General features: G+C 45.0%; 1 protein-coding gene across 1 annotated transcript; it reads left to right on the top strand.

Moving 5' to 3' along the window:
- Positions 1-919: 919 nt before the first annotated feature.
- LOC147716843 (olfactory receptor 6N1-like) lies at positions 920-1879 on the top strand. The gene has a single exon (XM_086919799.1). The coding sequence runs from the start codon at positions 920-922 to the stop codon at positions 1877-1879; it is 960 nt and encodes a 319-aa protein (XP_086775925.1).
- The last annotated feature ends 22600 nt before the right edge of the window (positions 1880-24479 follow it).

Raw genomic sequence — 24479 nt, forward strand, 5'->3', positions numbered from 1 at the left:
ACCTTTGCACCATGGCGCAAGGTTCTCTACATTACAGGGAATGATTGTTCATGTGAGGAAAGTGTCTATTCCTGGACATAAACAATCATTAGTGGTGATTTGTAACTTCTCTGTACAGCACACATAGAAGTTGCAACTTGTCATTATTTAATGATTGTTTATGTGCAGCAGGGGAAACCTTCCTGTAGAACAAACCCTTTTTGATGATTTGATCTCTGTAAATGTGCTGCATGATGCAGCTTCAAAAGCAATGGGTGTTGAGGTGGAACCCCCACCGCACGACCCATTCCCTTCCCCTTTCACGCTAAGTTCTGCGTGAAAAGGGGCCTTATTTACAAGGCGTGGAAGGGCTTATCCGCACCAGAATGCCATAAAAATTGACGTTCAGGGGGCGAAAAACTCTTGGAAATATACCCTTCCGTTCTTATGCAGATGCAACAGGAGGCAGAGTTAGGGGACTCTCAGGCTTAAGATCTCCTGTCCGGTGAATTCTGTCTTTTTTTTGTCATCTTGATGCATCTCTTTACTCTATCTGTTTGCTTTTATCTAAGCTGTTTTGTCAGTATGTCGGTTTCTAGTGCCATGATACCGTGTTGGGGATTACTGTGATTTTACAAAAGAAGTTTTAATATAAATTGTTCTTCAGAAACATTTCTACCTCTCCAGTTTTTCCTCCAACATAGTTCCCTAATCTCCATTGTGCGAATAACTATCTTTGCAAATGTGTGACATTGAATGGGATTGTAAAAACTGTATTTTTGCGTTCCTTTGGTTGTGGAAAACAATGTTTTTAGCCTATGTTCAACTGTTGGCAACAGTCAACTTGCCTGCCATATTGACCTGTCCTGTTTTTCTTTGTATTACGCTACCATAAGACTATCATCCTACAGTTGTGTCCAGCTTATTCTGCAGCTCAGTCATGGAGACCAAGGATGCTGTCAATCAAACCGTTGTTATAGAATTCATCCTCCTAGGATTTCCCACTCAACCAGAGTTTCAAATTGTACTGTTTGTATGTTTTCTCATTATATATGCCTTAACCATCACAGGAAATATCCTCATCATTATAGTTGCCATTGCAGAGACTCGTCTCCACATGCCCATGTATTACTTCCTCGCCAACTTTTCTTTCCTGGAGATCTGGTACACCACCACTACTGTACCAAATATGTTACTGGACTTTCTGGCAGAGAGGAAGACCATCTCCTTCATTGGCTGTTTTGTCCAATTTTACTTCTTCTTCTCTTTAGGTGCCACAGAGTGCTTTCTATTAACGACAATGGGGTTTGACCGCTACCTGGCCATATGTAAGCCACTGAATTACTCAACCATAATGACTCCTAATATGTGCATCAGTCTTGCAGTCATATGCTGGGCATCAGGTTTTACATCGTTTGTGACTCCTGTTATTTTGATGTCTAGGTTGGCCTTCTGTGGCCCCAATGTTGTCAACCATTTTATCTGTGATCCAGTGCCACTTGGAGAGTTGTCCTGCGAGCCGGCCCAATTAGCACAGTTATCCTGCTACATCATTACTTCAGCCATACTTGCAGTCACATTCATGCTCACTGTGGTATCATACGGCTTCATCCTGTCTACCATCTTCAAGCACCATCGCACCTCCAGAATGGGGAAGACTGTCTCCACCTGCGCTTCTCACTTGACAGTTGTCATTCTCTTCTATGGATCAGTCATGACTGCCTACGTCCGGCCCACCTCACGTCACTCAGTGGAATGGGACAAAGTGATCACTGTGTTTTACTCTATCATGACCCCATTTCTGAATCCCTTCATATACAGCCTCAGGAACAAAGAGGTGCTTGATGCCTTGAAGCGCTTGTTTAGCAAACTGAGAGGTCCAAATAAAATATTCAAGTGATATTACTGAATCAACAACTGATAATAAGTGAAATTAATTAAAGCTATGTAGAGAATCAACAGCTAATACAAACGAAAATGGAATCTGTTTATTTGTATAGAACAACTGCAAGTTTTTATTAAATACTAAGTTATGAATAAGCATGGAAAAAGTTGCTTGAAATACTTAAAATAAACAAAAGACAATGGAACTATGCCACGCGTCAAGCCGATCAATCAAGTTCACCCCCTGTAATATTGGTTTACTTTTTCTACAATCAAGCTGTTGTTCCAAAAACTCCATGCAGTGGCGGCTCCTCCACTATGGCGGCAGCGCATCGCCCCACTTCTTTTAAGCAGTGTAACATAAAGGAAACATAAAATGATAATAAACTTTAGTTATCATCATTTTATGTTTCTGTGCTGCTTAGCTTGCATTGGGGCCGCTATGCTCTCGGGCAGAGGAGGAGTGGTGTGCCCACTCCTAAGTGCACATGGTTCTTTGGCCGGGCCTCTCAGGCTGCCCAAACCAGCCATGCTCACTTTCCCAGTTCTCCCTGCAGCCTGCATCGAGAACAGGCCAAGGCCCCCATTCATAGCCTGAGCGTCGAACCAGGATGCTCAGAATAATCACTAAGCTGCATTGCAGCTTTGTGATTCATCAAGGAAGCCTGGATGCTTACCAATCACAAAATTGCATTGCAGCATTGTGATTGGTCAGGCGAGCCTGGCTATGCTTCCTGTTCCTCAAGATGGGGATAGCAGAGATACAGGACCCGGCTGCAAGGTAAGTGGTGAGTTTTTGCAATATATTGTCCACAACACCCCCCTACGTGCACCTGCCTCACCATCCAGGAGCCATGCAGCCGCCACTGACTCCATTTCATCAGAAATGCACTTTAAATCACATTCTTTTCAAATGTTTCTCTGAAAATAATCCAGATTACTTATTTGCCTTCCCTTAAAATCAACATGTATGTCTGCATGCATACATTAATTCCTGGATTTGTTTTTGATGGATGAAGTTGAGGAGTTTTGCAATTTCTAATCTGTGGTCCATGGTTTAATTTTCAGGAACTCTGAATGGTTGAGAGAAGTTACCTTGGGATAATGGAAGTGGGTGTGGGGGATGCTGCTTGCATTTTTGGAGTGAATAATTATGTTTTTGATGCATGCCTCCTTGGTAATGATGACTTTCTGACACAATCTGGCAGTGGTAGCTACCAAGCCCTGATCTCAGTTTGGAATTGTAAGAAATTGGGTTGTTGATTGACTGGGGTGGGAGAACTGGTCAAGCAACAGACACAATATCTTGCAGGGTAAACCACAAAAAGTAATTAAATTAACTTGTGTTTGCCCTTGGTAGCTCGTCACAAAAAATCAGTCAGGCTTAACTTAGAGGCAATGTGTAACATATTCATGCACCACCCAAACAGTAATAAAGTACAAACACAACACAAGGAAAATCCCAATCTACTTTAGTAAAATAGAGTAAATTGTTATAAATTATTAGACAAGAAAATGACAAAAATCCAATTAGTAGAACCAGAGTTATTAATTTTTAAAGTTTAAGTTTTAAAATAGCGCCTAAATGATCACAGCACCAACCGTTGATATCTAGTTGCACAAGACCAGTTCAAAGGCGAAAGTAAAGGCCGAACTCGATGGAGCGAGGTTCGGATACAAGGAGTGGATTGGCCCCGTCAGCAATTACCTTTAGACAAAAATTTCTGAAGAAAAATGTCTAAGAAGGTAAAGTTCATCGGGGCAGGTCTGCAGGAGGTATCTGTGGAGTGAGTGTCAGTGTTGGATGGCCTTAGGTCGAAGTCATGGTGAAGAATTTTAAATTCGGATTAGGTCACAAAGATGGATGTCGAAAAACTCCAGCAGGATGAAGCAGAGAGTTGTAGCAGAAGACAGTTCCATGAGGTTAATTACCAGTTTGGCAAAGGACTGCTGAAAAGGAGTTGCAGCTGCAGAGAAGAACATAGTGGGAGACTCCGCAAAGTCAATTTGACCAGAGATGCACCGCAGCAGGATAGATGAGGAGGTAGCTCCCTGTCTCCTCCTTGTTTTTTTGGGACACATTTTGTTTAAGTCCTCAGTTTTGTTTTTTGGCTATCAGGGCACTTTTATTATTACAACCAAGGGTCCTGGACTGCAGGGACAAATTTTGGGGCCGGGCCTCACTCAGACTGGGTCCAGGTGTGGGTAAAAGATGATGGGAGCCTTTTGTTAATCTGGCTCTGAACAGGAGGCCAGCAAACTAGCTCCTAGATTATCTTCTGGTAGTTGTGTGTGAAGGCAGAGCACAGGCTATTCAGGTGTAAGTGGGGTTGTGCTTCGCCACCCTATCCTGCCAGTAGTAGACCCATGCTGGCACACTTAGTCCCTCAATATTGGGTGACTGGGAGAAATTCACAAAGTCTAATGTCAGCAATAAACAGTCATGTGGCCTAGGACAAGCTGCAGGCAAAAAGGACTAAGATCAGGAAAATGCCAACTTTCTAAAAGTGGCATTTTCAAAATTGTAATGACAAATTTGACTTTACCATTGAAGAGGGTTTATAATTACAAACTAATAGGTAACAAACATGAGATATCTACCTTTTCCCAATTAGGAATTTACAATGTATTAAATGTAACAAGGAATCCTGAATGTTATCCTATGGGAGGGGTAGGCCTTACAGCAGTGAAAAAGGAATTTGTGAGTTTTTCGCTTCCATGGACATGCAACATTTAAAAGTACACGTTCAACCTTTTGATTATATAGTACTCTGTACTATGGGCTACTGAGGGCTCTACCGTATGGGTGACTTATATGTAATGAAAGGAGAGTTTAAGGATGGTAAGGGCACTGAAATGTAACCCTGGTGTAGTTTGCGAAGTAGCGCTATGCGTAGCTACGTGAAGTGCACTTCGCACTACGTGAGATACTTGTAGCACTAAGTGAACTGCGTAGTGCGCTGTTCGCGATGATTGCACAGTTCCGGATGCATGTTCACACTGTGCAATCATTGAAAATGGCATCTGGCACAGTGCGAGCTGTCATTTTCTGCCGCCCGAATACATTTTTACTCGAGCAGCAGCTTTCTCAACGCGGACTGGTAGTTTCTCATCGCGAGCGGTCGCGAGCATACGCGACAACTCGCAATGAAAAACCTGACATCCTCGCTTTGAGAATCTCGACTGGAGGTTTATTTTCCACGCTCGCGATGGGCAACTTGATTTTGCTGATCGCGAACAAGGAAAAAGTCTAGCTGGGATGTCATTTTGCTCGCTCGCGGTTGCCAATTCGACGTTGAGGACCGTGAGCTTAGCAAAAAATGCCAACTACGCTATGATACATGATTTTGCACTTGCTACGTGCAATTTGCGTAGCGCGAAGTAGCACAAACGACGCAAACTTCACGAGTGTAGCGTAGTTGTCCGCCAAGGATTACTTAAATGCTAAGTCGATATGACAGTGTAATACTGCATTCAGGCTGCAATAGCAGAACTGGGACATGTTTTAGAGGGCTTCTTAAGTGAAATGAAATAAAATGAAATAGAAATTTCAAAAGCGCACTACTATCAGTAGATGTCTAGGTGCTGAACTTCCAGTAGGTATGTGAGTAAAACCAAACATGTGTAGACCCCACAGAAAAAAATGGTATACAGTCAAAATATCAAGTTTTTATTGTTGATTTGTATTAATATTGATTAAAAAATATAGAATGGACATATTATCGAATTGACAGAATATAGACTACAAAAATATAGAATGGACAAATTATAGACTACAAAAATATAGAATGGACAGAATATAGACTACAAAAATATCGAATTTGAGGTAAGTAAGTTAATATTAATTTTGAAAGAGTTTTTTATGTTAGTATATATTTGAAAAGTGTATATTTATTTTATTATTTATATTAATTAATTATTTTTATGGTATTTCATTTTTGCATAATATAATTCTGTAGCGGGTTGTGGGTTTATAGGGGAATAGAGTGGGAAGTAATTTCATTATAATTAATTAAATATGTTCATTTATTTATTGGTATTTAATTTTAATTGATTATTAATTAATTAATTAATAATTGGTAATTAATTAAAATATAATTGTTGCACTCTGTGGAGGGGGAATAGTAATGTTCACCCCAATGCTATCCAGCGCTTTCCCTACTGTTGCACTCTCTGGAGTTGGAATAGTAATTTTTACCCCTACGCTATCCAACACTTTCCCTACTTTTGCACTCTCTGGAGTGGGAATAGTAATTTTTACCCCTACCCTATCCAGCGCTTTCCCTACTGTTGCACTCTCTGGAGTTGGAATAGTAGATTTTACACCTACGCTATCCAACGCTTTCCCTACTGTTGCACTCTGTGGAGGGGGAATAGTAATGTTCACCCCAATGCTATCCAGCGCTTTCCCTACTGTTGCACTCTCTGGAGTTGGAATAGTAATTTTTACCCCTACGCTATCCAACACTTTCCCTACTTTTGCACTCTCTGGAGTGGGAATAGTAATTTTTACCCCTACCCTATCCAGCGCTTTCCCTACTGTTGCACTCTCTGGAGTTGGAATAGTAGATTTTACACCTACGCTATCCAACGCTTTCCCTACTGTTGCACTCTCTGGAGTGGGATTAGTAATTTTTACCTCTATGCTATTCAACGCGTTCCCTACTGTTGCACTCTCTGGAGTGGGAATAGTAATTTTTACCCCTACGCTGTCCAACGCTTTCTCTACTGTTGCACTCTCTGGAGTGGGAATAGTAATTTTTACCCCTACGCTATCCAACGCTTTCCCCACTGCTGCACTCTGTGGAGTGGGAATAGGTATTTTTACCCCTAAGCTATCCAGCGCTTTCCCTACTGTTGCACTCTCTGGAGTTGGAATAGTAATTTTTACCCCTATGCTATCCAACGCTTTCCCTACTGTTGCACTCTCTGGAGTGGGAATAGTAATTTTTCACCCCTACGCTATCCAGCGCTTTCCCTACTTTTGCACTCTCTGGAGTTGAAATAGTAATTTTTACCCCTACGCTATCCAATGCTTTCACTACTGTTGCAGTCTCTGGAGTGGGAATTGTAATTTTTACCTCTACGCTATCCAACGCTTTCCCTACTGTTGCACTCTCTGGAGTGGGAATAGTAATTTTTACCCCTACGCTATCCAACGCTTTCCCTACTGTTGCACTCTCTGGAGTTGGAATAGTAATTTTTACCCCTACGCTATCCAATGCTTTCCCTACTGTTGCACTGTCTGGAGTTTGAATAGTAATTTTTACCCCTACGCTATCCAACGCTTTCCCTACTTTTGCACTCTCTGGAGTGGGAATAGTAATTTGTACCCCTACGATATCCAGCGCTTTCCTTACTGTTGTACTGTCTGGAGATGGAATAGTCATTTTTACCCCTACGCTATCCAACGCTTTCCCTACTGTTGCACTCTCTGGAGTTGGAATAGTCATTTTTACCCCTACGCTATCCAACGCTTTCCCTACTGTTGCACTCTCTGGAGTGGGAATGGTAATTTTTACCTCTATGCTATCCAACGCTTTCCCTACTGTTGCACTCTCTGGAGTGGGAATGGTAATTTTTACCCCTACGCTATCCAACGCTTTCCCTACTTTTGTACTCTCTGGAGTGGGAATAGTAATTTGTACCCCTACGATATCCAGCGCTTTCCTTACTGTTGTACTGTCTGGAGATGGAATAGTCATTTTTACCCCTACGCTATCCAACGCTTTCCCTACTGTTGCACTCTCTGGAGTTGGAATAGTCATTTTTACCCCTACGCTATCCAACGCTTTCCCTACTGTTGCACTCTCTGGAGTGGGAATGGTAATTTTTACCTCTACGCTATCCAACGCTTTCCCTACTGTTGCACTCTCTGGAGTGGGAATAGTAATTTTTACCCCTACGCTATCCAACGCTTTCCCTACTGTTGCACTCTCAGGAGTTGGAATAGTAATTTTTACCCCGACACTATCCAACGCTTTCCCTACTTTTGCACTCTCTGGAGTGGGAATAGTAATTTTTACCCCTACGCTATCCAGCGCTTTCCCTACTGTTGCACTATCTGAAGTTGGAATAGTAATTTTTACCCCTACGCTATCCAACGCTTTCCCTACTGTTGTACTGTCTGGAGTTCGAATAGTCATTTTTACTCCTAGGCTATCCAACGCGTTCCCTACTGTTGCACTCTCTGGAGTGGGAATTGTAATTTTTACCTCTACGCTATCCAACGCTTTCCCTACTGTTGCACTCTCTGGAGTGGGAATAGTAATTTTTACCCCTACGCTATCCAACGCTTTCCCTACTGTTGCACTCTCTGGAATTGGAATAGTAATTTTTACCCCTACGCTATCCAACGCTTTCCCTACTTTTGCACTCTCTGGAGTGGGAATAGTAATTTTTACCCCTACGCTATCCAGCGCTTTCCCTACTGTTGCACTCTCTGAAGTTGGAATAGTAATATTTACCCCTATGCTATCCAACGCTTTCCCTACTGTTGCACTGTCTGGAGTTCAAATAGTCATTTTTACTCCTAGGCAATCCACCGCGTTACCTACTGTTGCACTCTCTGGAGTGGGAATAGTAATTTTTACCCCTACGCTGTCCAACGCTTTCTCTACTGTTGCAATCTCTGGAATGGGAATAGTAATTTTTACCCCTACGCTATCCAACGCTTTCCCCACTGCTGCACTCTGTGGAGTGGAAATAGGTATTTTTACCCCTATGCTATCCAGCGCTTTCCCTACTGTTGCACTCTCTGGAGTTGGAATAGTAATTTTTACCCCTATGCTATCCAACGCTTTCCCTACTGTTGCACTCTCTGGAGTGGGAATTGTAATTTTTCACCCCTACACTATCCAGCGCTTTCCCTACTTTTGCACTCTCTGGAGTTGGAATAGTAATTTTTACCCCTACGCTATCCAACGCTTTCCCTACTGTTGCACTCTCTGGAGTTGGAATAGTAATTTTTACCCCTACGCTATCCAACGCTTTCCCTACTTTTGCACTCTCTGGAGTGGGAATTGAGGTAATAGAAATTTTCAGGTAGCTAATGTGTCGCCCACTCGCACCCTATCCATGCACCCATGTTCCTTGTATGTTGTGTAACTACTGTTCCGTACATGCTAGAAAGATGCAAATACATTTGCGTCCATCCTTAACATGTCAGCTATCCAGTCATGCAAAGAAATCCCGTTAAGTAGGCTTCTAGGCACTTGGTGCCAACGTCTTTACATGGTGCACTTCTGAATCTCGCACACGTTTTCTCCATGTTTCCTTGCCCAGTCGAGCTAGGCCCTTAAACGAGGCCCAGAGTCTCATCTCTCCTGTCTCTGAAAGCTGTATGCATCCCGGACCCCTGCCTTACTTCCTGCCAGCGAAGCGGTGCCCGGCTCGGCCTGGACTGCCTGCCAAAATCATATTTTGCCTACAGTTATCTGCTCAGCCTCCTCGAAAACACATTCCAGTCTAGTGAAATAGGTAAACATATTCCCGGCTGCAGAGCAAAGGGCCCGGCCTTCCTGTCTTCCTTGCAAGTGATTTACTGAACCCGTTACCATGGTAGGCCCATGGCTCCGCACGTTGCACCAAGACACGTATGCACGCACTAGCATTCAGTATTGAACGGCCTCTGCCTGAGAGACCTTTCACTTCAGACACTACATCCTCCAAACATGAGATACCAGATATGTTTTAGGTACAGGTTGCCCTGACATCCCAGACATCAGTCTCCTCCACTAGTGCTAAAGTCAAAACCCCCAGTTCTCCCCAGTTACACGTCATGCTCAGTTGCGCGCGCATTCAGGTCATAGGTTTCTGCTGATCCTGCAACCTTCTCTATTCCTCCACCCACATGTGACGTTTCTTGTGACGTTTCTCTGACATGTCCAGTACACGCCCATGTGTACGCCTTTTTACACGCCTCCTGTTACGCTCATGTGTTCTTATCTCTCTCTTTTTCACCTGTTACGCCTACTGTATTGGTTTCAATTGTACCATTTTACCATATATAATGTGTAATGCTAATAAAACGTTGAATGTCCCTTCCTGAACCTTAGTGGTGATGGAACATGATATCCAATCCTCGAGGATTTTCCATTAAAGCCCGTATGACTCAGATCCCACGGACTCTGCCTCTCATTTAAATGAGCTGTCTTTTATTGATAATTATATGGAAAAATGATACGGTAAAATTAATTTACCACATAATTTGGCGCCCGAACAGGGAACCCCCCCTTCCCCACTTGCCGGCGAAGTCACGCAGGCTTTGACCCCTTCTACAGCCGCGACTGAAACCGTGCACGTTTGCGGGTTTTCCTGCTATCTTCCCTCGGGCCCATGGGGGAGACGGAGACTGCGGTCCGACGTCCAGACGAGGCGGTGAGGAATGCGGAGGATCCCGACCAGAGCCCTAGTCGAGAGAGCAAGGTCCGAGGTGTCCGGAGGCCCACCTGTTCCGAAGCGCATGCGTGGTAGAGTGATGCGTAGCAGTCAGATGTCGTAGCTGTCCAGTCCAGAGTCCAGTCCAGTTTCCGAGGCCTTCAGTTTCTTGCTTCCCGTGAGTACCGTTGTTGGGAACGAATCTAGACGGGTTCATTAATTTGTGCCCGGCCAAGACAGGTCTGGGTACACAGACCTGGTCCAGACGTGTTCACTTAGGTGAATACGGTCCGACGTGTCTCTTTATGGGACCGGTATTGTCTGTACTGTTTTAGCAGTGCATCTAGTTATTCAGTATTATCTCGAGATTTTCAGGATATGTGTTTTCTGTGTACTAGGTAATTCAGTTTGAAATGTTTTAATGTGTTTTAATGTCGTGGGGTGAATGATTGTTTGCTGTTCATTACTGTGTTTATTGTGTTCACATCACTCCAATTATGCCACTGTTCTCGAAATTACGTCAGATAGGAACTAGGAAAGGGATACTCGAAGAAGCAGTTCCCGTCCCTCCTAGGGACACTCCAGGATATTTTATGTATCACAAGCATGGCTTAGATGCCGTGCTGTATTTAGATTTATGGGTGGACTACACCAAGGACCTGGAAGAGAAGTATAGATGGCCTGTCTCAGGGACATGGGATGCTGACTGCATCATGAGAGTAGAAGAAGCATTGTGGAAAAAGAAAGCCAGACAATCTCAGAAGGATGCCATAGAATTGTGGCGTAAAGAATCGCATAGAAGAACAGAGAAAGAATTCAGAAAAGCAGAGAAAAGTAGAGAAGAATCCGAAAAAGCTAGAGAAAAAGAGCTACTAGAAGAAGGAGAACAAGTCAGATTAGAACAATTAGACCGTCAAAGAAATGCACTCATTACAGGCATGTATCCAGTTCTTGCCGAGGGCCTGCCCAAGGCGACCCCGGAAGTACCCTGTAACTTGCCACCACCATTGGTTCCGACTAAACTCCGTCACAAACAGACCGCAGCAGACATTTTCCTTTCTTCCTATTTGGATGGCGTAGCTCCAGCATATACCAATGTACCCGTACCACCCGTTAATAATATACAGCAGCCTGCTCCGTCTGTTCAAGCCACGACCCCTCCACGTCTCCAAGACTCGCTTCCGGCGCCTGTTGTCACTTCCCCTACTGCTGTTGCTACTGCTACTGGTCCCCCTACTACTTTTCCCCCTACTATTGGTCCTCTCAATCCTTTTGCGACAGCTGCATCCCAGAGTCCACCCCCATTACATATACCTCTTATACCCGCCATGACCTCAACAGCTATAACCCAGTCAGTTCATGCCCTCGCTTCCGCCTCAGGAGGTGCCGTAGGAGGCCACCTTCGCACCCCGCCACAAGTGAAACGAATGACAATCAGAGAATTAGCATTGCAATGTACACCGAAAGCGGTTGCATACGAAAACCTTAGACAGTATATTACAGATTGTAGATATGATCCAGTACCTGGCAAAGAGGGAGACATGATGTTAGCCTTGTTACGTCTACGACGTGTTACAGATTATTTGATGCTATTACCAGAAATGACAAACCATCTAGACAATATATATCATTTTATTAGAACAGGGGAAAGACCAGAATGTATTCGTGAGGCCATGGCATATCAGAAAGCTGAGACACAAGGTTTAATATTACGATTCTTGATTAATTGTTTGATAAGGGAACGAGATCGGCCAGGTACTGTCAAAGAAGAGATGGATGCACTGATAAAATGGAGTCAGAATATTGCAGATTGTAAACATGATTGTATAGATGCCATGTCCAGAAAGATCCGTAAAGAAATAGTGACGATGCATGACAAACAGAAGGCTGAAAGGGAAGCCGAGTCAGACAAGAATGAATCCTCAGAGGAGGAAGAAATAGATAATACAGTAGAGAATCAAGGCACAATAGCGTACGTAGGTAGAGTGAAACTTCCCAAACAGTATTCTTTTGACAGTCCTTTTGACAGACCCATCCGTCTAGAAAACAAGAAACGTTTCCTTTTCCCTATACCAGAACAATGTTCCCTTGAACATGTATTTCAAGACACTGATAAAATACTGAAAGAAAGAATAGGTTATCATGAACTTAGTACAATGCGTGATCAGGAACTAGCCCGGTCAGCAGTCCAATGGGCTGGGAATGACAGTATATATAAAGATGATTCAGTAGCACAAACGTTTTTGAGCCTTTGCCCAGACGAACTGCGACTAGCTGGTATATACATGATCCAACATCTCATTACACTATATGAAAGCCAGCATTCTGATCCAGGACCCCTATATAATATATTGGACGAATTACTTCTGAAAAGATGGAGAGGCCTAGGTACCGATTTAATTACTACCATTCTAGAACAACGTCACAAATACAGAACTTTCCTGACTCCCCATTTTGTTTCTGTTCCACCCCCAGTAAGACAGCCGTATCACCTAGACAGACAGAATCCCTTACGAGAAGTTCATCCCGTCCAGATTCCAGGGGGTGCGCTTCAACGCGTATTCGTATACACTCCTTTGACTAAGATGGAATTATTGGAAATGAAGAAAATAGTACCTTGTCACGATAAAGATCCTGCAGGGTTCCACCGTGAATTAAAAGACATGTTACTCATGGGAGATTACACGTATTCCGACATTCTTAAAATGTTAAAAGTATTGTTGCCAGCAGGTATCTACGAAAAACTGAAAGAGAAAGAATGGGAGGTGGGAGATAAAAAGATTATCTGGACTGAATTAGAAGACGAGGAAAAGACACGTACCCCAGGTTTAGGTCTTGGGGACAAAACTAAAGCATTACTAGGATTATTAGTACAGGTTTTGCCTAGATTATTGACAGTTAAAAAGGAAGACTGGGATGCAATCTCAGCCTGCAAACAGAAACAAGACAAAGACACTAGTGATTTTTATTCCAGATTCGAGAAATGTTTCATTATTAATAGTGGCCTGAAAACAAGTAGCGAGTCATATCCACATCTTTTTGTGACCAAATTAGTCGAGAATTCCTTACCCCAGGTTAAAAACATAGTATTGAAAGTTCAAAGCACATGGCAAGCAAATACGCCGTCCCAAATGTTACAGATGTTACAGTACCACCAGAACAGAATTAGAGAGGAACACGATCATGAACAGAGACGTATGAAAGATACGAAAATGAAAGTACTAGTTGCCCAGTCCGTTCCAGCAGATGGGCAGAAGAAAGGTAACACACAGACCAGTCATTCTGCAGCTCCTGTTAAAGGGAATTGTAATTATTGTAAACAGCCAGGTCACTTCATAAATGAATGTGCCGTCTTACGACACAACATTGCTACAGGTAAAACAAAAGAAAGACCGCGTCCGCCTAGACCAGAACACGTTCCACAGAATCAGAATATTCCACAGAATACACCACCTCCACAGAATGTACAACAACAGACAGTATCTGTACCCCAACCCCAACCTATTGCCGCAACACAACATGTCACACAGCAAATGTACCAGTATGCACAATCCGATTACCCCGATTATCAGCAGTACACATGAAACAGCCTAGAGAGGGAGGTTGGCTTGCCCCTTATCGAGGTTCCTGTAGATCAAGAGGGTCCCTATGTACATAGTCAGGTATTAGGGAAAGACAGAAAATGTTTGATTGACACAGGGACGAGCAGAACTACCATTAGTCATGACGAGGTTCCAGGGGCTCCCCTCTCAGGCTCACAGAATGTTTCCCTTGGATTTTCAGGAAAACCTATTGTTAACGAAGTATCGAAGCCAGTTCCACTTGCAGTTGGTGCATTGTCCCGTACTACAGATCTGTTACTTACGAAATCATGTCCTGAAAACTTGCTTGGTATTAAAACGCTGAAAGCTCTAGGAGCAGTTATATGTTGTTCTCCGGAAGGAGTGAGATTATTTTTACGTGACTTTAAGGGTCATTATGTGTTGAGAGATTTTGATGCAAGATTGAAAAATGTTCCACAGCACTTATGGGCGCAAGGTCCAACTGATGTAGGTTGTATGCACATTACTCCCTATCGTGTCACACTGAAGGACTGGGTTATTTAAGACCCAGCGGTGCCAGGGGACAACACCTGAAACCTTCGTGGGTAACCTGCTCCGGCGTACGAATGACAGAGACACGGGACACTTCCTTCGGCGTCAAAGATTCGAGGTTTATTTACTGCAGGGAACACAGAAGTCACAGGAAGTACAACAAGTGTAAGTTCGAGGAGACTGCTTCAAATTGCTACTGTGGATCGCTCCTTTTATACAGATTTCTCCCATAGGGTTACATGGTACACAAAGGTTTACAACTCGGTTCCCATAATTATCCCCGAGATGGGTCACTTTGGTCACTTTGATACATTCAAGGTCCGAGGCATAAGTGCGGAAACATTTGGCGGTTCCCAACTGTAAAAACCCATCTTCCCACCATTAGTACATTCCAATCGGCAGTAAAACAGATCGAAGAAGGAACAAGGACAGGTGCAGAGGAAGATGGAAACAGTGGGGAGATTGAAAAGGGTGTAAAAGGGGAGGTATCAGGAAACACGAGCTACAGGCATCAAAGGGACGTGCCTAATGAGATGCACGGCTGAGACAATAGACCGGCACGGCAAGATGAGCCTCGAGCGGGGCCATCTGCCTTACAGTATCATCCCCCTCGTCATAAAGACACTTTCAAAGAACATGTGTCTTCCGCGGATGTCTTGGGAATCCCAGGGTCGCGAAGCGGACAACGTCCGTTCGCTGGCTACTTGAGGGCAAGAAACAAAATGGATGCTGTATCTAAGATGGAACCCGTGGGTACAGATGAAAAACCCACGTAACAAACGAACGGTTTAGGTTAGCACAGCGAAACTGCGCACACCCACTAAACTTGTCATTTGCGGTTCATAGATACCAGACTCGACCATATTCGTGCGAGTCGAAAACACCACTTACAATTGTCACGGAACCTCAGAGGCTCCTTTTGCCCTCATGTAGGCAAGCACTAGTCGGAATCATACTCGATATTCATCAGACCATCTAGATGTTGCTGTAACATAGCTCTGTCCAACCGAGTCCCCTTGGTAACAGGTGGCTGTCTTATACACGTTGTAGCACAGAGGCCACATATGGCAGGACCACACTGCACACAAAGGCAACACGTGAACAGGAACGCCACAACAACTCCGATAATCATCAGAATCTTCCAACCCCAAGTCGACATCAGGCCCCAAAACCACCCAAGTAGCGTCCAATCCCCTACATCCACGTGTATGGATTCAGAGATCTTATGCAACTTTGAGATGGCTTGATAGACGGTCGGAGCGTTATCTGGAATGAAAATACAGCAGCTCGAATGGATCACCTTACATACCCCACCTCGATCTGCTAAGATCACGTCTAAAACCATACGGTTTTGTAACGTCATAAGCCTATCCGCCTGAAGCTCTGTGGTGATATTACCAAGGGCACTGGCAGTAATATTAGCTGTCGATTCCACCACTCGAGTCAACTGTCTCAGGTTCCTACTATTAACCATAGGCCCCCAAAACGGGAGGAAACCCTTGAAAAAGTCTCCTGCCTCTTGACCGGCAGTGTCCTCTTCGCTAATTACGCCTCTCACAACTCTAGTCTTGTGATAGTCTGCGTCTACAGTGAACGTCGGAGGCAACAGGTTTGCGATAATACATGAGCCCACAAAGTCAGAGGGCAACCATGCATACGCACGATCATGGCAGACAAAGTATGTACCCTTGGCAGCCAGAAACACAGGGGACGAGACCATCGGCAGAATGTAATTCTCGGTGCAAGCACTCTCTCCAAGTCGAGCTTTCGATCTTCGGCCACGACCCATTAGACAAAAATTACCAATGTGGGGTACGACCCATATCGGAGGCGAGCTTTTAAGCTGTTTTTCACTCGTGAGCGCACTATACTCGACCTTACTCAGGACCTTATAGGCTTGTACCTCCTCCTCTGGAATGAGCGACAGCTCATAGATATCTCTATCTAAATCTTCTATCGCTATAGACAAAGGCTTATGATACGAGCCAGGGCCAAAGTAGGGAGAACGTGGCTCTCGAATGGGGTAAGAATCTAGTGCGCTTCGAAACATTGTTTGGAATGCTCGAGCTGAACCCTGGGAACTATACGGTAAGACCAGATATGGAATTCCCTTATCCGTGGTATGTGGCATCAGCCCACACACCCAACAATTAGTAGTATTAACCACCAACTGGTGCTGATGAAGGAGTTGAATAAAGGAATTATTTCGGAATTCTGCACGTCTAGCCTGCTCGTGTTCAGGTAGGATATGGAAAGAATGAGGGGATGCAGTGGAGGTAAGTTTAGGGTCAGAAGTAGGAGTAGGTATGGCAGAAGGTAAGAAGTACGACATCATGTAATACACCCCACCCGCCAATAGTGCAGAAACAGTCAAAAGCAATACGAACATTTGAAACATAAAACATTTGGTACGAATAAGTTGTTGCAGTTTGAATCTTTGCGCCTGAGCTTCCTCCAAGTCCATCAGCTTTGAAAACGCCATCCCCTATGACCGTCCGCAACGTTTCTTGACGCACTTCGTTCTGTGTAGCAGTAGTCAATCCCTAGGAGTTCCCAGGAACCGATGGTCTTTAACCTAGCGTCAAGACCTACTAACCAGAAGGAAGTACACGCGCGGCCCTACGGCCTTTATTCACAATGTATATGCAAAATGTCTCTCAGCTGTGGAAGCAAAAATACATATGGAACGAAACTCAATATATACAAAAATAATTACAATGATACGGGTGTTCAGACTGATCGTGGAAAACGGTAAATGCAATTGTCAAGGGACAAAACGAAATCTTTTTATTTGTCCTTAGTGCTGGATCGCAAAAAGTATCAAGTTTTCCCAGGACGTGTATGTTCATCAAACAAAGGATCCGATGACGGAACAGAGTCCTGCTGATCAGTCGAATGTTCCGGTCTTGAGTCTTTTGGTGGCAAATGTTCAACAATGTCTTTCTGCTGCACTGAGGATTCTCCGACAGGTTGTGCGTGGCTAAAAGGTACAAAAGCTGGCAATCCTTCGGATTCAGCTGAAGCAATGCCCCTCCTCACCCACGAGTCTGCCGGTAAGGGTATAGGAACTTTCTTCGTATGGGTGGCATGCACCCAATTTTTTCGCCCTTCCAAACGGACAGCAGTTCTCGTGGCAAGGAGGACCTGGTAGGGTCCAGTGAAGCGGGGTTCCAAATTCTTCTTACGGGCAAAGTTGCGCGTTACCACCCAGTCTCCGGGCTGGAGCTGGTGGCCTGGACCCTCCGTCTGCGTCGGCAATGCTTCGTAAACCTGTTGGTGAATTAACCTCAGTTTAGCAGTCAGATCATGAAGATAGTCAATCAACATTGGATACTCAAGACTAGAGAACACACCCGGTCTAGGGACCCCCCAGACATTCGCAGGACGACCGAACACTATTTCATAGGGACTAAGCCCTACTCGGGAGTGTACGGTTGCCCTAGTTGACAGTAAAGCTAAGGGTAAAGCGTCAGGCCACGAAAGACCAGTCGTAGCCTGAATCTTCGCTAGTTTTAGTTTAAGGGTGCCATTATACCCTTCAACCAAACCAGCTGACTGGGGATGATTGGCGCTATGGAATTTTTGATTAATTCCATGGCCCTTACACACACTCTTCATCACACTCCCCACAAACTCACTTCCGTTATCAGACCATACAATCCGAGGCATTCCATACCGAGGAAAGTATTCCTTCAGTAGGATTTTCGCAGTCGACAGGGCAGTATTGTCTTTGAGAGGGTAGGCTTCAATCCATCGGGAGAACGCGCAAACCACAACTAAAACATATTTCAGGTTATTGCATCGCTCCATATGGATGAAGTCTAATTGAATCACCTCAAAAGGACATGAAGGGGGAGCAAAATGGCCAGGAGGTGTTGGGGTTCCCTTACCAGGATTGTACAACATACATACCATACAACTCTTAACCAACCGTTCAGCACATTTCGTGATACCATCATTCTTCCACACATGGGACAGCAACTTACAAATACCTTTCACACTAATATGTGCTAACCCATGCGCCATTGTCACAACAGCTAGCACATACGCATCCGGCAACATCCATCTCTTATGTTCCGACAAATCAACCCAACAACCATTCGCATCCAACTTTCCCGTACTTTCTTTCCACTTCGTCTTTTCAGTCTCGGTGGCCTCATCTTGAATCGCTTTCACACTCTCGATAGTGTCCTCACACATACTAGTCTCTGTAGGCCACCTAACCGAACTCGTCACATACATTCTAGTGCTAAGGTTCCGGGCAGTCTCCTTAGCAATCTCATCCGCAAATGCATTACCACGACCAACATCATCCGTCACCTTACGATGTGCACTACATTTAACAATCGCTACCTGCTTAGGCAACGTAAGTGCATCCAAAAGATCATTCACAAGCTGTCCATGCTGAATCTTCGTACCATGCGACGTCATAAAACCTCTCTCTCTCCACAACCGTCCAAAGCTAAGGGCGACGCCAAATGCATATTGGCTGTCGGTAAACACATTCACACGTTTCCCTTTCGCTAACACACACGCTCTAGTGAGAGCAATCAGTTCTGCAGCCTGGGCAGAGTTCTGATTCAATCTCGCAGTTTCCACAACAGTATTCAAAGTTACAACAGCATACGCAGTAGTCACATCACCATTTGGCAATTTAAAACATGAACCATCCACATACAAAGTCCCATCCGGATTTTCCAAAGGAGTGTTTTTAAGGTCCACTCGACCTTTTGTTTCCTCCTCAGTCCTCAAATAGCAGTCATGGGCTGCTATTTCATCTGACTCTGTGCTAATTGGTAACAAAGTCGCCGGGTTCAGAACATCGCAACGTTTTATCTGAATATGACTTGCCAACAGCGTCAACTCGTACCCAGACAACCTCGCACTCGTCAAGTGCTGAGTTTTCGTACGATTCAAAAGAGTGTCGACCGCATGCGGAACCATCACCGTAAGCATATTATCCATGACCAATCCTGCAGATTGTCGGATGGACACCGCAGCTGCCGCTGTTGCTGTCAAGCAACTCGGCAATGCTCTAGCTACCGGGTCCAAGGTCGAGGAAAAATATGCACATGGACGTTGCTTACCACCAAAAGGTTGCGTTAAGACACTCAAAGCACAACCTTCCCTCTCGTGAACATATAATGTAAACGGCTTACTGTAGTCAGGGGTACCTAACACAGGAGCCGAACACAATGAGTCACGCAATTCAGAAAAACTCTTCTGACATTCTTCCGTCCATGGTAAAGGAGTTGAAACATCCTTGCACGTAAGAGCCACCAATGGTTTCGCTAGCAATGAAAAATTTGGAATCCATTGCCTGCAATACGACGTGATACCTAGAAAGGCACGCACATCTCTTTGGGTTGTTGGCACAGTCATTCGCGCAATTGCTGCAATTCTCTCTGGGGTCAACCGCTTTCCCTCCTTTGACAATAAGTGACCTAGATAGGTTACTTCTTGACAACAATATTGGAGTTTAGAAGGTGACACCTTGTGATGTAAGTCACAGAGATGTTGCAGCAACGACACCGTAGCAATTCTGCAAATGTCCTGAGTATCTGCAGCCACCAATAAGTCATCGACATATTGGATTAAGGCCGCACCAGCCGGCAACGAAAACGCATCCAGTTGACCCTTCAAGGCTTGACTGTAAATCGATGGACTCTCACAGTAGCCCTGAGGAGCACGTTTAAACCGGAAGCTGCGACCACCAAGAGAGAAACCGAAAAGGTCTCTGCTTTCTTTGGCAATCGGAATGCTAAAGAAATCATTCTTCAAATCGATCACTGAAAACCAAGATGCAGAAGCTGGAATCAGAGTCAGTAGCGCCGTGATGTCAGGCACAACAGGGAACTGAGGAATCACAATTTTATTTACTTCCCGTAAATCAATAACAAAACGATAAACAGGCGGTTTCGAAGGATCAGTACGTTTTAGAATGGGCAGTACAGGGCTGTTGCACACGTTTCCCCGCGTTTCTTCAATAACGTCTTTCTCGATCAGATCATAAATGATCGCTAACAGTGCTCGTTCACCATCAAGAGAGATTCGATACTGGGGAATACGTGGCAATCGTACATTAGATTTCAGCTGAACAACATAAGGGGAGATGTCAAGCAGGCCCACATCATTGGGACCTGTAGCCCACAAAGATGCAGGAAGAGAACTCAATTCCGGTGGAAGCTTATCGAGAGACAAGTACATAGGAGAGACAACCCTCTCTCCTAACGTAAGCTTTACACCCGCCGGAGAACAATACAAAGTTGCATACAAACGTTTTAGCAAATCCAGGCCCAAAAGATTTTCACCACAACCAGTAGTTAAAATCAACGGAGCTTGAAGCTCACGAGGCCCAATTGTAAGGGGCAAAGGGCGCGAAACTGGATTGCTAACGGGGGCGCCAGAGAATCCAACGGAAACATTTGTTAAGCCAGACAAAGGTGCGCCAGGGAGTTTCGAATGCATTATGGAACTTTTCGCTGCACCAGTGTCCAACAGAAAAGGCTCAACGACGCCCGATGTAGCAACTGCGACGTAAGGCCCTCTCTGATCAACCGGAACTGATACCACTCCCTCTCCTTGTCTATGGCTGTCCTAGTAGTTACTGTCATCAGTTCCCTGATCGACGTAATAATCATCTACATTGTACTGCGCAGATCGTCCTTGCGATGATCCACGTTGGTCAAAACAGTTATTGGAATTTGATGAGTTATCTGAACGATCATTTTGAACACCACGACCCCTACCACGTGATGTCTGCTGAGAACCACCACGACCTCCTCTAGATGAGTTACCACTGTTACGATCGTTTAGAACAGGACAGTTGAATTTTAAATGACCCTCTTGTCTACAATAGGCACACTGATTGTACCCTAACGAAGATCTTTGGGAAGAGGAGTCATTTCGAGGTTGCAACCTATTCGATTGCGACTGCGATCTATTTTCCTGAGAAGCATTCTGATTCGAACGCGGAGGATAGGCCTGCTGCAACAACACTTTGGTTTTAAGTTCTTTCGTCTTTTTATCAGCGCGGTCGTTCTCTTCTTTTTCTCTGTTTTCATAATACTGTGCCGTAGCCAATATTTGAGCAGATGTAGAGACGGCCCACGCACTCTCAGAATTTTTTAATTTATTGCCTAAGTCGGGCAATAAGTTAGAGACAAATTTATCCACAAACAACCGTTGACCACCCTCAGTGCCCATATCCTGACCACTATGGTCGATGAATGCCTCCTCAAATCTCGTAAAGAAATCAGAGACACTCTCGTCCTTCTTCTGTTTACAGGCTGACAATTTATCCCAGTTCACCCTCATAGCTGGCATAAGTGTTTTCATTAGTGTAATTATTCTTTGAGGGAGATCAGCAATCAACTGCTCGGGTTTAGCACCACCAGTTTGCAACCCATCCGCCGCTACAAGGGCAGCCCAATCACCACCTAATTCGTTTGGATGATTTTCCTGACGAATCTTAGCCCATACCGGTTGAGGTACGACATTGCCGAACAGCATGTCGATATCGGCAAGATTCATTATCGTAGCGTCTATGAGCTGCGACAATTCTTTATAGTACCCTGCAGGATTTTTGCGAGGGTCAGGCAAAGATTGTTTCACCTGCAACACTTCCGATCGTTTCCATGGGAGATGTATCCACACTCTCTGGAAGTGTGCCACTACCGGAGGTTGAGCCCCAGGAATAGCTGGCATCCATACGGGAGGAACTTCACGCATGGGAAACTGACCGGACGCATCTAACTGTCTCTCAACGTCCTCAACGAACAAGGCCTGAGGTATCGGAGAGGGACGAAAAGATAACAACCGCTCAACAGCGCGTCGAACGTTGGTATCCACTATCATTCCGCTCGAGAACTGAAGCTGTAGATCAGACAAAGCGGTCAACACATCGTCAGATGCATTGGCCGATATCTGGTCGTGCAGAACCTTGCACATTTCTTCGAACACGTACCTCTGTGTCGGTACATTAGATTGACAGAACGTATCAAGTACAGCACGTGGAGGATTTCTAAGAGGGTACGTCATCCAACCCATCGCCATGTTATATAACGCAGCACGTTCCCTGTTACCGGGAAGCTGACTACGTCTTTGAGGACCGTCCGAACCAGCGGACCCAAGAACAGGACCAAGAGAATGGAAGAAGCTAGCCGCAACCGGAGGGGTACGACATCGAGTAGATGGAGAAGTATAGCATAAGGGATTAACAAGAGAAGAGGTAGAAGCAGAAGAAGCAACAGGAGTAAGTAGGGTAGGAGCAGTAGCGGGAGCAGGAGTATGTGGAAGCGGAGGAGCAGTAGGAACAGCAGTAGGCAAAGGAGCGGGAATGAGCCGGAAGAACGGGTACAGTTGGAGGAACAGGTTGAGGAACAGGCTGAGGAACAGGTTGAGGAGCAGGTACAGGGGGAACCACAGGAGGCGCGGTACCCTGTACATACGGAGGTGGCTACTTCATAAGATAGGACATTAAAGGATCCTCAACTAATTCCTCCTTGTTATCCGACTCCGTAGGCAAAGCAGGATAGCATTTATCTATGGACATACGCTGTAGCCTATCAAACACTTCCTTTTGCTTATCCTCCTTATCACGCTGAAACTGCTCTGCTTTCTTTACAATGGCAGCAACACCATCTCTCTGATTTCGTTTAGTCTGTCTGATCTCTTTCTGTCGGGCTTCTTTACGCCACAACCGAAAGGCATCAAACATGGCCGGCCTTGACTTTTTCTCAAACAATTTAGCCTCAAGATTATCTAAGATCGTGGTCTCAAAACTACCATGAGGTGGCCAACTAAGGGCACCATCTTTTTTGGTGTAACGAATCCAGGATTCATTAAAAGTAATCGGGCCTAGCCCGTGCTTACTGTAGAGCTCATAAGTTGGAGTTCCAACCGGAGGTATCGGACAAGAGTCCTCCAATCGGGAATCCGTGCCACAACGTCTGAAACAACTAAACAGAGTACTGCGACCAGGCATCTTGCACACTAGCCGAGTTCCACAAACGTCAAGGGTTACGGGATTTACCAAGTCCCTGCAAAGAGCAACAACCCTCGGTCTTTGGCGGCTGCAGTCGTCAAATATCACAACAAAGTACCAAGAACCACAAATGCAATGGAACCATGCAACAACTAAGCAACCACAACCAAGAACTCTGGGAGCGACCCACAAATACTTAACTCAAAGATCGATGGCGTCACCAGGAAGGCCCGTCAATCGTCTCGCTATACCAAGGTCTACGCCAGGCGCCAAAACAGGTCTACAGTCAGGGCAGCAGTCCGTCGCAGCCGTCAGGAGGCGGGAATCTTCGCGGGAAAAGTCTTCGGGCCACTTATTTCGACAACAGGATCGATGAAGCGGAGTGCACCTTCCCTCGGAGATTTCACACGAAGTCCCTCACGATCGTCGGGCTTGGACCGGTACCACTGATGCAGCCCCACATTGGGCGCCAACTGAAGGACTGGGTTATTTAAGACCCAGCGGTGCCAGGGGACAACACCTGAAACCTTCGTGGGTAACCTGCTCCGGCGTACGAATGACAGAGACACGGGACACTTCCTTCGGCGTCAAAGATTCGAGGTTTATTTACTGCAGGGAACACAGAAGTCACAGGAAGTACAACGAGTGTAAGTTCGAGGAGACTGCTTCAAATTGCTACTGTGGATCGCTCCTTTTATACAGATTTCTCCCATAGGGTTACATGGTACACAAAGGTTTACAACTCGGTTCCCATAATTATCCCCGAGAGGGGTCACTTTGGTCACTTTGATACATTCAAGGGCCGAGGCATAAGTGCGGAAACATTTGGCGGTTCCCAACTGTAAAAACCCATCTTCCCACCATTAGTACATTCCAATTGGCAGTAAAACAGATCGAAGAAGGAACAAGGACAGGTGCAGAGGAAGATGGAAACAGTGGGGAGATTGAAAAAGGTGTAAAAGGGGAGGTATCAGAAAACACGAGCTACAGGCATCAAAGGGACGTGCCTAATGAGATGCACGGCTGAGACAATAGACCGGCACGGCAAGATGAGCCTCGAGCGGGGCCATCTGCCTTACAGTATCATCCCCCTCGTCATAAAGACACTTTCAAAGAACATGTGTCTTCCGCGGATGTCTTGGGAATCCCAGGGTCGC

The sequence above is a fragment of the Lissotriton vulgaris genome, chromosome 5 (assembly GCF_964263255.1).
Source record: "Lissotriton vulgaris chromosome 5, aLisVul1.2, whole genome shotgun sequence".
NCBI lineage: Eukaryota > Metazoa > Chordata > Amphibia > Caudata > Salamandridae > Lissotriton > Lissotriton vulgaris.